We start from the raw sequence: 14,998 nt of genomic DNA, 5'->3' as shown, positions 1-14,998 counted from the left end.
TAAACCCTTCTCTTTCATCATGTTTTCAGTTTTCCATTTCATCTATCCCGTCTCCTACTTGCAGTTCTCCTCAGTCCCTTGTAAAGCTCTCTCAGAGCTACATGATGGGAACTATCAAATTGTAAGTTTTTGATATTGGGATTGAACAGCTCGCTATGTCGACTGAAAGCAAGTAAACCCTACTGACGACAAAGCTATGCCAGCATCGATAACACAGACTTCAATACTTCTAGAGAATGGACAAACTTACATTTCTAGTGTCTTTCATGTCCTCAGGATGTCCCAAAGCACATTCAGCCAACAAATTACTATTGTTATGTAGGCAAAGACAGCACAGCAGCCAATTTGTGCTCAGCGTAGTATCACAAAGAGCAGTGAGACTGATGATCAGTTAATCTGTATTTTGTGTAGTGTTTGTTGAGGGAACGACGTTTGCCAGGTCACTGGGAGTACTCCCCTGCTCTTCTTCAAATAGTCCACCTGAACATGCAGACGGCCTCAGATTAATGTCACGTCTGAGAGCTGCCACCTCCAACAACGAGGCACTCCCTCAGCAAGGCATTTTAAGTGCCAGCCTAGATTAGTTGCTGAAGTCCTGGGGTGGAGCCTGAACCAACGACCTTCTGACTCAGAGGCGACAGTATTACCGGTGAGCCTAGCTGACATTTAATTCATCCAACTGCAGCACCCACCCCTCTTAACAGTACTTTCCCGAGAAACTCAGGGTGTCAAATTCTGACACCAGCAAGACCATCATCCAGGCAGGCTGGGTTGTGTTGAGAATTGAGGTAGAGGGGCTGGGGAATGGCAGGCAGATATGGGTTGGGGTCCTTCCCCTCACAGCTCCGTCATTCCGGCCCCCCTCCACCGATTCTGTGCGTCAGGTATAATTAGATTTGGGGGGGGGGGTGGGGGTGGGTCTGGTGAGTGTGAAATTAGATGGTCATGGTAGATAATTTGTTAGTGAGCGTTCTGCATATAATTGGCAGAGGAATGACCTAATTACTATCAATGAGTGAATATACTACGAATTGCTTGGGAAAATTATCTCCAGAGCTCAGCCCAAGAGCAAGGAGCGGTTAAAAGCAGAGCCTCATGCTTGCTTTCTTTCAGCTGTGAGGTTATTTTTAGGAAGTGCTGATGAGCCATCCATAACTAGTGTCAGGCAGTGCAGCAAATCCCCTCCCCCAGTCTCTCCCCTACCCCCAGCGGCTGCACAAAGGCAAGACAGCAGAAGACTCCAGCTCACTGCTGCAGCCCTTCTGCTATATTTAGCACGCAGACTGCATGCCATGCAGGTTTGCCTGACAGAGGTTACTTTAAGAAACTCTGTGTGACATGGAAGGAACAAACACGGGGATCAGGGACAGATCCCAAAGGGATGCTACACTACACTTTAAACAAGTACAATAATACTTAGTTTGAAAAAAAACACAATACTTTGCAGGCAGAGTGGTGATGTAGCATATTGCTGCCTCAATGCACAAGAGCTAAGAAATAGGACACAGGTTTATACCTAATTTTCCATGCAGTGAGTCCCCGATAACAGCTATACTCAGAAGGACAGTCACTGGAGGTCAGAGAGGATGGCAAAATGGAGTGACATCATCACTTCTGGTCCAGTATACTCCAGCCAGGGCCACCTCGCCCCGCACCACCCAGGGCCACCACCTCCCCCCCGCACCACCCACCAACCAGGGCCACCTACCCCCCCGCACCAGCCAGGGCCACCTTCCCCCCCGCACCACCCACCAACCAGGGCCACCTACCCCCCCGCACCAGCCAGGGCCACCTTCCCCCCCGCACCACCCACCAGCCAGGGCCACCTTCCCCCCCACCAGCCTGGGCCACCTTCCCCCCCCGCACCACCCACCAGCCAGGGCCACCTACCCCCCCGCACCAGCCAGGGCCACCTTCCCCCCCGCACCACCCACCAGCCAGGGCCACCTTCCCCCCCACCAGCCTGGGCCACCTTCCCCCCCCGCACCACCCACCAGCCAGGGCCACCTTCCCCCCCGCACCACCCACCAGCCAGGGCCACCTTCCCCCCCACCAGCCTGGGCCACCTTCCCCCCCCGCACCACCCACCAGCCAGGGCCACCTACCCCCCCGCACCAGCCAGGGCCACCTTCCCCCCCGCACCACCCACCAGCCAGGGCCACCTTCCCCCCCACCAGCCTGGGCCTGGGCCACCATCCCCCCCCCCCCCCCCCCGCACCACCCACCAGCCTGGGCCACCTTCCCCCCCCCCCCCCCCCCCCGCACCACCCACCAGCCAGGGCCACCTCCCCCCGCACCACCCAGGGCCACCCTTTACATCCCCAACGCAAACAAATTGTGTTTGTGCCAGGTGTACATAGATGTGTCCATCTGCAGCAAGTGGTCACTTGTGATCGAAATCTTAAATCAGTCTACGTTAACTATGACTCTTGAAATGCTCCGGTAACTTGTGAACTATAGAAAAACAAATGAAGGAACCGCTAGTGGACCATGTTTTATCTTATTGTCGATTCCGATCAGGCAGGTGTCTAAGATTTCAAGTTCAGTGAACATTAATGGCTATGGGTAGGCCATCAAAAACTGCTGGTTCACATTTTGTCAGCACAAGCAGTTCCTGGGTCGTCAGTGCTCATGAACATGGACTGTGAGCAAACCCTCCATTGTGTCTTTGATCAATCTAGGCTTACATCGGTATCTAGGGGCTGCTCAAACTGGGACGAACACAACAGGGATTTGGCTTTATTTTTAAATTCAGTGGAATCCGAGTCACTTCACAGTGGTGAGCCTAAGTTCCATGGAACTAAAACACATTTTAAGCTAATATAAGATTCAGTTAAAGGCCTCTGTAAAAGGACCAAGAATTCTGCTTTAATTTAGTTTCCGATATGCTGTTAAGTATCTGTGAAAGTTAAATACTGTAGTGCTATTTTGTCTGATCCATTTTGCTTCTGTATAAATTTATGGCTCGCAGCGATTACATTTATAGTTTAGCCTGATATATATGGTCTGCAAAGAGCACAAAAGTTAGTCAGTGCCCCTAAACAGAAAGTATGGTTTACTCACTTGGTTTAGTGTCGGGGCTCGGCGATCGAGCTATTTTCTGCACTTTCCGCACAGGTTTAGTGATTCTCTTCTCTTTGGTTTTTTCACATGCAGTTTCCTTCAACTTACTGCTCTCTGTCAACAGTGGAAAGTAAAAAGAGTTCACCACTGTAGACACCACACATGGCAAATGACACTTTCACTTAACCACAACTTATCTCAAGTAATCTGTGTAACTGGCACACGAGCATAAATTACACTTTACAATTTTATTAAAATCAATAATTGTTTTAAAGCATCTTTAACAATCGGGATCAATTGACATCGGTCCATTAAACAGCCACCAGTATGTTTATAAGTGATAACAGGAGTGTAACTGGTTTGATGTAACTGTGGATGCTGAAATCTCACTGATCACATATGGACGGCTTGTACAGGCTCCTTACAAACCATTTCAACCCCTGCAATTGCATAAACATTAAAGCATTAACATTTTTATTTTATTTCCATTGTACTCTTTTATATTACAGGATTGCATCCAACAGAAAAAGCACAGCCACTAGTATAAAGGACTCAACGCTCTTTCTGGAGGCACCAAAACCTACAAGCAGCAGTTTTGCTGTGTGCCAGATTAAAAGTGTCACCAGTGCAAAGCTGAAATAGCTCTGGGAAGCTGCAGTTACCATTGGGTCCATTATGTGTCCGGCCACGGCAGTCTGACCTCCTAGCCCGTATAGGACAGGAATGCATGTGCAGCTGCTTTAAATGAACAGCTGTCTTGTTATTGCCAAATCCACCCACAGTCTAAATAGGATGATGTGGCACCATGAACTAATTAAATTATACAACATAAAAAGGCCATCGGGCTGACGGACTGGTGCCTTTGCTTGGGGTGGGGGTGGGGGTGGGGGGGAAGAGAGGATTTCCCAATCGCTAATTCTCTCTCTCTCTCCCTCCTCCCCCACTCCTTCCATGCCCCCCCACCAGCCAAAGGTGTCAACTTAACCGGTGTACAGTTCCACAGGTGCTAATAACCCTCTGGTCCCGAGTGAACAGGCCATTCAACTGCAGGGAGCTTCCAGGTAGATCACTGGATAGCAATCAGCAAGAACACTGGTTAACTTTCTCCAGCCGAGCCCAGGGTCACCAAAGACGTTTAACCTCTCCTCGCCCAGGACATCCCAGCTAACTCAGCGCAGACCAAAGATTAAACCTGGGACTGTTCAGCTACGTAAACCTGCTAAGCCATCAGCGGAGCCCAGTTGGTGGCTTTTGATAACTAATGGTCTCACTAATACTGTGGCTGTACTGCCTTAATTAAGACTTGATATGGCTAGTTCTTCTGGAGTAACAGGGCATTGTAAAGATTTGAGTCTTTAAAGCCTCGATACTTGCAGAAAAGCTGTGAAATTGGCACAGAAACTGCAGCCATCAAACCTTCCTTTCCTTGACCCACTTTCATACTCAAAGCCTCAGTCTAATTGCACGAGCCAATCTGTGTTGCGTTGTTTAGCACCAGCTTGGAAAAAAGTTATTTTTAGTCTCCCCCTCAAGACACTGATGAAAGCAGCACGAGGAAGGAGGAATGCACAATGAACCAGAGTGTAAAATAACCCGCTGAAGCACAGACTGCGTAGGGGAGGGAGACAGCAAGTCTAGTATTCATAGTCCATTAAAATTATAGTCTTGTATTATTTTGTTGTAAATGACTTGAATGTACTTTCTGAAGGGCAGTAGGGACTCCCTGCCTGCTGATTGCTTCCAGTGACATGAAATTGCACGCAACATCCCTGACTCCACAGCAGCTCCACTGCAAACAATAGAGGTGCAACTTCAAAGTAGCCCGCAGGCCATTTGACCACAGGAAGCCAAGCCACCCATTCTGAACAAGAAGTTCTCCCCAGGTCTTTGCTTCCCCAGCTAACGCAGGCAGCTGCTGAATTCCGAGTGACAAACACTGACATTTTGTGTCACATATAATCCCTCGGCTGATTTGCAGCATAACTCATGTTAGAAGATGAGTTAAGTTGTAGGACCCACTTAGAGCTACGAACAAGTCCAACCCTTACTATAAATCACTGTCATTACGGAAAATTGCAAAGCAAATTCTGCCAATCTTAAATGCAGTACTTAACTCACTGAGTGCAGCACTTCCTGATTCTGGCGCAATCTTCTCATCAAAGATTAACCCAGCCATATGTCAATCTGTACAATCCAGACTCAATCATAACAGATACAGATGAGGAAAGCGCATCGGCAAGAAAAAGCCTCCAATCTCCCCAGGTTTTTGTCTCCATTACCCTCCCCAGAAATCCGGGGCATTTATTGATCCCTCGGTGAAGATTTTTTTTTTTGTTTGCCAGCTTACGGCGACGTCCAGTTGCCCTACCGCCGCAGTGTAGTTCGAAGCAGTGCTCCAGATTTACTCTAAATCATTGACTCAGAAAATTTAAAATATTCTTCATGAAAAAAAAGTTGCTCACATCTTCAAAACAAACAATGGAAGCAGGGAGGCAGAGGAAAGCAAGAAAACAAAACAGTGAAGGAGCAGAAATGGGTAAGAGTAAAATGAAAGCTAAAATATAAAGATAGAATATCAAGGAGAAGCAATAATCAAGTAAACACTGGTAAAGGCTTCGTTTTTTTTTAAAAAATTATGTAAAATTGGTGTTCAATGCCGTTTAAGGTTAAATACATGAGTAATTTCAGGATTAATACTTTAATTTAGCATCACAGTGCCCAAACAGTGAACAAAAATTGGTTGGTCCAGAGGGACAGGAGTTTTCTTGAATCTTTTAAGGACACTTTCACACTACCTGTTTGTTTTGAAGATGTGAGCAATTTTTTTTTCATGAATATTTTAAATTTTCTGAGTAGAGGTCGGCCAATGAGTGAGTTACCAGGGAGATCCCCCCCCCCCACCTCCTTCCGTCAGCTGAACTCCACAGTGCATGCAAGTCCAGCTCCAGAAATATGGATCTACATCCACACCACAACCATGGGGAGCTAATCCCACTTTCCATGAGGCCCTGTATAAAAGAGGAGCCCATTGCGCCTACAAAGATCAACATCCCAGTCTGAATGTAAAGGGAAAGCAGTGCAAGGATGCTGCTTTGAATGTATTTTTGGTGTTCTATTCAATGAAGCTTGCTCAAAGATATAATTAATTTTTCAAAATGCATCACAAAATGGGAACCTGTGAAGAGCCATGATACAAAGCACCAAATTTGAACAATAGTTAAACAAAAAAAATGCTACAGGAGAAACAGGATTGGACCACCCAGGATTATGAAGCTCTATTCTAAATGTAACTTTAAAACTCTAGGGATAATTTTGTCCAGTCTGCTTTCCATTGAAAATCAAGTAGTATGCAGTGTATATATGTCAGTGAACTAGTTCCAAGAAAACACAAAAGTGGGACAGTTCCTATGCAGAAAGGGAGCAGTGACAGATTATGAAAGTAGTTCTGTCCCCCTGCCCATCTTGAATATACTGACTCTTACTGGGGTACAGTTCCATGGCACCAGCTGCCTTCCCAAGCAACGATTCTTCTTGTATGAGCTTGGGTGATGGATATCAATGGGCTATTTCACAGTGGGGCGGGGGAACATCACAAGTCCAATCCTATTTTCAAACAATGTTCAGCAGGAGAACAGCAATCGGGAACAATCAGGAGCAGGACTCCAACATTTTTCCCTCCACACCCAGGGACACCGAGGCCAGCTGGCTGCAAAAAGTCATCCGTGCACCGCATATCACAATATACCCTGATTCACCGGGTGCTGACTTCCAGATCTTAGCTATTCCGTGGCGAGCAGGTGCTTTCCTGCAAGGGGGTGGGAAGAAGTGAGGGTCCCCAGGCCCTGAAGCTCTAGGCACTAGTTGCAGAACCACATTGGAAGAGGGCTTGGCAACACCAAGAGACCTGAAATGGGGGAAATACAAAATGTATACACCACCAACTAAAGTGTCGGCAGGAGCCAGAATAAAAGCTAATCACTGTGGTTTTACTATCCACAGTGACAGTTACATTCCAAGTATGTGGCTCAATGAACAGGAAAGGATTTCTCCTTTTGTTATATGGTTTGGGGTTATTTAACCATTTGTCTAAGGAAGCAGTGCGCTGTATTGACCAGTGCGGCATAACCATGCTTGATATTTTAATTCGATATACATTCAAAACTACCAGGTATTGACAGAAGATCAAGTGGAAAATAATAGGGCTTTTCAGAACATAAGAAATAGGAGCAGGAGTAAGCCATACGGCCCCTCGAGCCTGCTCCGCCATTCAATAATTCATAGCTGATCTTTTACCTCAACTCCACTTTCCTGCCTGATCCCCCATATCCCTGGATTCCCTTAGAGTCCAAAAATCTATCCACCTCAAATTTGAATATATTCAACTACTGAGCATCCACAGCCCTCTGGGGTAAAGAATTCCAAAGATTCACAACCCTCTGAGTGAAGGAATTTATCCTCATCTCAGTCCTAAATGGCTAACTTCCAAGCACTCGAGAAAAACTGCCCTTGACTCAGACGCTCTGTTTCCTCCTTTCTATACTTAGAAGGTACAGTTGTCATACTGTTATCTGGTCCCAGTTCCTGTGGAAGGTGGCTTCAAAATCAGCGGGATGGGAAGAAAGCCAGCCCCACTCTTCCTTGTAAGACTGTTCCCAGGCGCTGGTAACATGACATCTGCCGTTCTGAGCCTAGGCAGAGGACGGGCCCCCTTGGGAATCTGACACTGAGCCGGTCTTGTGCACCAGCACGCTTGCACTACAGCGCTATTTTGTGTCACTGTGAAAAGCACGATGCGCACTGAGCCAGCTCAGCAGGGTTAGCAGACCAGGAGAAATCATAGTTCTGACAGACAGTGCAAGACCCGAATGCTGTTGACTGAGCAGGAACCCCACATCAGAGGTAGACAACACTGGGGCAGGGGCACAAATGGGGCCAATACAACCATACGGTCTTTGAGGGAGGGGAAGTGGCAGAAAGAAAAATTGACAAAATAAAAAGTGCTTGTGATGCTTGTGTTACTGTACAGTCTATCCACTCTCCTAAGGCACTGTCACTGGGGTATAGTTCCACAGGTGCAAGAATCCCCCTAGTTCCTCAACTAAAGGCGTTTTTACCGTCCTCATTTATCATCTAAGCCCATTGCAGGGTTCCTGCACAGCGACGCTAACAGAAGCAAAGGGACTGGTCTCCACAGGACTGACTGCAGTACAGAGTCACTTTCCACATCTTAACACAGGCCTCCAGAGTGATGAGGAAGTTTCAGTGAAGTACAGAAGATCGCAGTCCTTTCAGATATTGCTGGCCATCAGTTACTGATTCTTTTTATTTAAAACTATTGCAAGTGCAAATACAAAATCTAACAAGAAACACAGTAAGAGTCACATGAACAAGATAGTCAACATAACCAGAGAAAGCCAATCCATATCAGCAGCTTCATACGTGGATTTAATCAAACCTCCTGGACTCCTTGTGTTTGTGTCTCTTCTGTTCTTTATTAATGCTGGGGAATGTAACATCTTACCCACTTTTGTGATCCACGTCAGTGCAAAGCACCAACTCTACCCTACCAATGTGCCTCAGACACCATCCCAAAACCGCATCACCTATCCCAGTGTAAATTTTCAATGTCCTCCCTTGAGGGGAGAGGACTCGAACTCACTCAGAACCCAGTCATTTCGTTCAAAACCACAACAGTCAAGAATGCACGGGCCGACATCTCGATGTGCACTGGAATTTAACTGCCCCAAATCTGACAGCACAGCACACTAACCATCGCAACACTCCCTTTCCACCACTGTTTAAGAATCTTATAATTAGAGCTAGGCCATTTAGGAGTGATATCAGGGAGCAGTTTTTCACACAAAGCAATGGAAATCTGGAACTCCCTTTTCCCCCCCAAAGGCAGTGGACACTGGATCAATTGGAGCTTTCGAGGCTGAGATCGATAGATTTTTGTTTGGTAAGGGTATCAAGGGAAACGGAGCAGAGGTGGAGTTGAACTACAGATCGGCCATGATCTAATTGAATGTCAGATCAGGCTCAAGGGGCTGAATGGTTTACTCCTGTTCCCATGTTAACTAAGCAGAGGCAGTGTTTCCTACCCGCTAACTGGAGTGTGAAGTCCCGGTACAGGTCTCTGCTGATATTGTGCAATTCATCTTCACGCCACACTTTGCCATCAGGAGTTCGGATTTTTGTCTCCATGGGATTGAAACCTGGAATGGAAATAAAGACTCGAGGTATCAGAATCCTGAATATGAGACAATGATCTTTCTACAAGGATTCATCTCATCCACAAACTAGGCCTGGGACATCTTGGTTTAAAAACAAAAGTCAAGTTCTCAGAAAAAGGCCAAGATAAGAGCAGCTCCCTTCTGGGTGGACGACCCAACACAGTAGCTCTGGAAATCAGGCTATAACACTGCTGAGAATTTAGAATTTCACCTCAAAGTAGAAAAAACTTGGCATTATTTTTTCAAGGTAGCGGGTATAGTACCGTAGTGGTTATGTTACTGGACTCGTGATCCAGAGGCCTGGAGTAATAAGCAGAGAACATAAATTTAAATCTCACCGGGGCAGTTTGAGAATTTGAATTCAGTTTTTCTAAAAATCTGGAAATGAAAAGCTGGTATCAGAAAAAGTGACCATGTTGGATTGTTATAAAAACCCATCTGGTTCACCAATGTCCTTTAGGGAAGGAAACCTGCAGTCCTTACCCGGTCTGGCCTAAACGTGACTCCAGTCCCACACCAACGTGGTTGACACTTAACTGCCCTCTGAAATGGCCCAGCAAGACACTCAGTTGTAACAAAGAATCCACAAGGACCGCAACCGTTCAAGGCGGCGGCCCACCACCACCTTCTCGGGGGAACTAGGGATGGGCAATAAATGCCAGCAACGCCCACATCCTGAGAATGGAGAAAAACATCCTTTGGGATTTTTATGGGGAAGGGGAAGAGGAAGAGGAGGTGGGAGAAAAGTCATCTGCGCACAGCATATCGCAATGGTCGACCACAAGCCCCCACTCCTCCACCATCACACACACAAAACTTTGAAAAGTACTGCTTTAGTGAAATAACCAACCACGCACCGTATGGACCCCAAGCTTAAAAAGCAAATCTTGTGTACGACAATTCCTAATGCAACACCTCAAAGCAGGGTAAAACAATGAAACAGAAGAGTCTTCAACGACAACTAAACCTCCTGAACTCATCTTTTTAAAAACTTGGAATGCAATAACCCAGAAAACATTTATAAAAATTCCCCAAGAACTCAGGTAGAACCACATTCCAAACCAATATAATCCTTTTGCCTTTTTTTTTTGAAAACCAGTCAAAATGGACACCACTGTTAGACTCTAGAATTAAAAACAGCAAGTGCTGGAGCTGCAGCAGGTCAGTCAGCACGTGACAGGGAGAGAAACACTGGTCCCTCACAGATGCTGATCAGCTTGTGCTATTTCATTTTTATTTCCGATTTTAAGTATCGCCAATTTTTCTTAATCTGTTTACTGGAGGTCTAGTGTACTCCTAAAACTCAAAGTGCAGACCATCGGCTTTAAAACAAAGCAATAGGTTGCACGCTGTGACAGTGACAGCACATTCACTGGCCAAAAAAATTAATACAAAGAGGTACTCACTTCACCAATTCCACCAAGAAGCCTATTTTCAAACAGAGAAAGCTTGGAGGCAGCTTGCTGGAGATCCAACACGTCGTGCCAGAGTGGTAGGATGCAAGTTCACACCGAGTATTGCCAACGCACGGCATGTTTCTAAGATCATTCTGTCGAAGTGCTGTGTGGAGGTCACGCACTTGACTACTAGGATGTCAGCCGTGGCTCAGTGGGTAGCACTCTCGCCTCAGTTAGAAGGTTGCGGATTCCAGTCCCACTCCAAGCACTTGAGCACAAAGTCTAGACTGACGCTCCAGTGCAGTACTGAGGGAGTGCTGCACTGTCGGAGGTGCCGTCTTTTCAGTTGAGACGTTAAACCGAGGCCCCATCTGCCCTCTCAAGTGGGTATAAAAGATCCCATGGCATTATTTCAAAGAAGAGTAGGAGAGTTCTCCCCAGTGTCCTGGGCCAATATTTATCCCTCAACCAACATCACTAAAACAGATTACCTGGTCATTATCACGATGCTGTTTGTGGGACCTTGCTGTGCGCAAATTGGCTGCTGCGTTTCCTACATTACAATAGTGACTACACTTCAAAAGTACTTCATTGACTGTAAAGCACCATGGAACGTCTTGAGGTCATAAAAGGCACTATATAAATACAAGTCTTTCTCTATAAGTGGGAAGCAAGGGTCCCCCTGCAATTGCTGGGAGATATACTGGCAGGATCTGTAGAGCGGGCCATCCACTCCTGTGCCCAAGGCTGAGGCATACCCTGGAGAGGCCAGAAATTAGAAAGGGAGAAGGAAAAGAGCACAAGACGGTGCACGCCCAGCAGTCATACCTTTGTACGATGGAGCAGGTGGTGCTGCAGCAACCTTTCTCACTTTGGTAGTGGGAGCCGCAGTGTCCACGTTGGGAGCGACAGGCTGCTCGGAGAAATTCAGCAGCCGGTCCCTCTCGGCAGACTCCTCCGACTGCTCCCGCTGCTTCCTGATCCGCTCCTTCAGTTTCTCGAGCTTGTCGTCGTGCTGCTTCCTGCGCATGATCTCCAGTCTTTGCATCATGGACTCGGACGTTGAACTCGGGGAGGACAGCTGGGACTGCTCAGAAGGCCGATCGCTCTTTGCGTCGGACTCGTAGCTCGCGGGTTTAGCGTGTGGGCCTTTGGCGCTGCCGTTGGCCTCCTTCTGCCCCAGCGCACCTCGGCTCAGAGTTTTGTAAAGTGCATTGGAGTTGTGCAGGGTGTCGAGTGCTGAGCGGTCGTTGAGATATTTCACCACTGTGTCGTCCACTGCAGTCGAACGTGTGCTATCGTCGTCCAAACAGTGGTAACTCCGGTTGTCTCGCTCGTATATCATGCGGCTGACTTCACCCTCCTTCCCTCGCACTTCGCTGGAGTTCAGTTCGGAAAGGAGGCGTTGAGCTTCCAGCTGGCTAGCGGTCAGATAGGATGGAATTCTGACATCCACTTCCCTAGTAACGCAAGAGACAGGTGATTATAATATTTTCTTCTTTACATCGGGTCCAGGACCCACCCCCTACTTGGGAACACTGGAGCCAATGGTCTGACCCACCCCCTATTAGGGAACACTGGATCCAATGGTCTGACCTACCCCCTATTAGGGAACACTGGAGCCAATGGTCTGACCCACCCCCTATTAGGGAACACTGGAGCTAATGGTCGGACCCACCCACTACTGGAGAACACTGGAGCCAATGGTCGGACCCACCCCCTATTAGGGAACACTGGAGCCAATGGTCTGACCCACCCCCTATTAGGGAACACTGGAGCTAATGGTCGGACCCACCCACTACTGGGGAACACTGGAGCCAATGGTCGGACCCACCCCCTATTAGGGAACACTGGAGCCAATGGTCTGACCCACCCCCTATTAGGGAACACTGGAGCCAATGGTCGGACCCACCCACTACTGGGGAACACTGGAGCTAATGGTCAGACCCACCCCCTACTAGGGAACACTGGAGCCAATGGTCTGACCCACCCCCTACTGGGGAACACTGGAGCCAATGGTCGGACCCACCCCCTACTGGGGAACACTGGAGCCAATGGTCTGACCCACCCCCTATTAGGGAACACTGGAGCCAATGGTCTGCCCCACCCCCTATTAGGGAACACTGGAGCTAATGGTCGGACCCACCCCCTATTAGGGAACACTGGAGCCAATGGTCGGACCCACCCCCTATTAGGGAACACTGGAGCCAATGGTCGGACCCACCCCCTACTGGGGAACACTGGAGCCAATGGTCTGACCCACCCCCTATTAGGGAACACTGGAGCTAATGGTCTGACTCACCCCCTATTAGGGAACACTGGAGCTAATGGTCGGACCCACCCACTACTGGGGAACACTGGAGCTAATGGTCGGACCCACCCCCTACTAGAGAACACTGGAGCTAATGGTCAGACCCACCCCCTACTAGGGAACACTGGAGCTAATGGTCGGACCCACCCACTACTGGGGAACACTGGAGCTAATGGTCTGACTCACCCCCTATTAGGGAACACTGGAGCTAATGGTCGGACCCACCCACTACTGGGGAACACTGGAGCTAATGGTCGGACCCACCCCCTACTAGAGAACACTGGAGCTAATGGTCGGACCCACCCCCTACTAGGGAACACTGGAGCCAATGGTCAGACCCACCCCCTATTAGGGAACACTGGAGCCAATGGTAGGACCCACCCCCTACTAGGGAACACTGGAGCCAATGGTCTGACCCACCCCCTATTAGGGAACACTGGAGCCAATGGTCGGACCCACCCCCTATTAGGGAACACTGGAGCCAATGGTAGGACCCACCCCCTACGAGGGAACACTGGAGCCAATGGTAGGACCCACCCCCTACTAGGGAACACTGGAGCCAATGGTAGGACCCACCCCCTACTAGTCTCCCAACTCAGCAGACCAGGGTCAAACCTGGAACTTTCTTGCTCTGTATGGTTCAGTAACCCATTACACGGTGAATTTAAATGCTCGGCACCTCCATAATTGTTTTAATGAAATACAACTTTTGGGCTTGTTTAAAATGATGCGCCTGCAATGGATATGCGGGGCAGAAGGGAGTGTACATCCAGCTGCACCATCATCCCCAATGATGTGTCATGCAGTGTGCCTCAGTGCCAAAAATCAGATCGAGAAAAGTGCTGGTGTCATTTCAACAATTATGGGTCAGCCAGGAAAGGAAAGGAGGGGAGGGAGAGTTTGGGCCCCAATGATGCAATCCACAGCAGTTCCCTCGAGCATTCTTAAGGTAAGTATAAAATGGTACAGACTCTGGTCCACAGCTCTATAATGGCTCAGTTAGCACAGGCAACAGGTAGTTGAGTCATACAAGCCAGAAGGACGAGAGTTCAGTTATTAGTCTTTGCTAAGTTCGTTGATTTCAACCAAGGTGGCAATGGAAGCATCAAAATTTGTCTCAGTACCCCCGAGTCAGGAGATGAAAAACATTCTTACAAATACACGTTAGCTAAGGAAAGATTGAGCCAAATTGCATGCCAATACTCACTGTCTAGGCTTACACAAAGAACTGGTGGACTGGGCAAGGTACCAAAGGGCACCCAGCAGCTGTGGAACTGCACAACAGTAGGAGTCAACACCTTCACAAGAGGAAGGGAGACGCTGGCAAAAGAAAACTAACCCACTGCCAGAAAAGGTTTCCTTCTGTTCCCAATTTATGCCCTTATCCTTGCCAAAGTAACTACCGTATCTGGAGCAGACACATTAGTCTGACATTTGTTCCACCGTAAGTAGTCAGTGTGTTACGGCAATTACTCTGGGCAATGTGCAGCCAAAATGTGCCACCTATATGCAAATTATTAAATCAAAGTTTCTGCTCAACTAATGGTGTGTATCCAGCAACATGGGTTTCCATTGTATTGTGACCTGTTTAAAACTCAGCTGTGTTATTCTAACCTTCTGGAACGGTTATCCACACTGGATTGCATAAGTTTGGATTTTGTAACAATTAATTTATATTACAAACCAAGGCTTCAATGTGTGTTACTGTAATGAAACTTTCAATAGAACTGTGAGTTGCAGTGCACACAATGGATTTATAGTACTCCCAATGTGATGAGACACTTTACAGCATTGTCAGTAGGTCACTTCGGACACTGGACCATCCAACAAGGTGAGCCAGAGATTGAAAAGCACAAATCTTGCAGAAAGCAATACAGTGCCTGTGTAAATTAGTGTTCCAGTACCAAGATAGGGATAGGCATTACACAAACATGAAATTTCAGGTAACAGCATTACAGAATCATAGGCACCGGAGATGGCCAGTCAGGCCACTG

The 14,998-nt window shown here is 47.7% G+C and overlaps 1 protein-coding gene across 2 annotated transcripts in view; it reads right to left on the bottom strand.

The window, feature by feature from the left end:
• Positions 1-14,998, bottom strand: part of cep350 (centrosomal protein 350) — a 173,107-nt gene that overhangs the window by 108,130 nt on the left and 49,979 nt on the right. For both annotated transcript variants that reach the window (XM_067990822.1, XM_067990823.1), the window contains exons 6-8: positions 11,522-12,153; positions 9,165-9,278; positions 3,064-3,177 (exon numbers count right to left, since the gene is read on the bottom strand). In XM_067990822.1, the coding sequence (XP_067846923.1) occupies positions 3,064-3,177; positions 9,165-9,278; positions 11,522-12,153 (860 nt within the window). The remainder of the gene's footprint in view (positions 1-3,063; positions 3,178-9,164; positions 9,279-11,521; positions 12,154-14,998) is intronic.

Source organism: Heptranchias perlo, chromosome 9, assembly GCF_035084215.1.
Source record: "Heptranchias perlo isolate sHepPer1 chromosome 9, sHepPer1.hap1, whole genome shotgun sequence".
Lineage (NCBI taxonomy): Eukaryota > Metazoa > Chordata > Chondrichthyes > Hexanchiformes > Hexanchidae > Heptranchias > Heptranchias perlo.
Note: the sequence above shows the minus strand (reverse complement) of the source record. Positions and strands in the feature narration are given on the sequence as shown.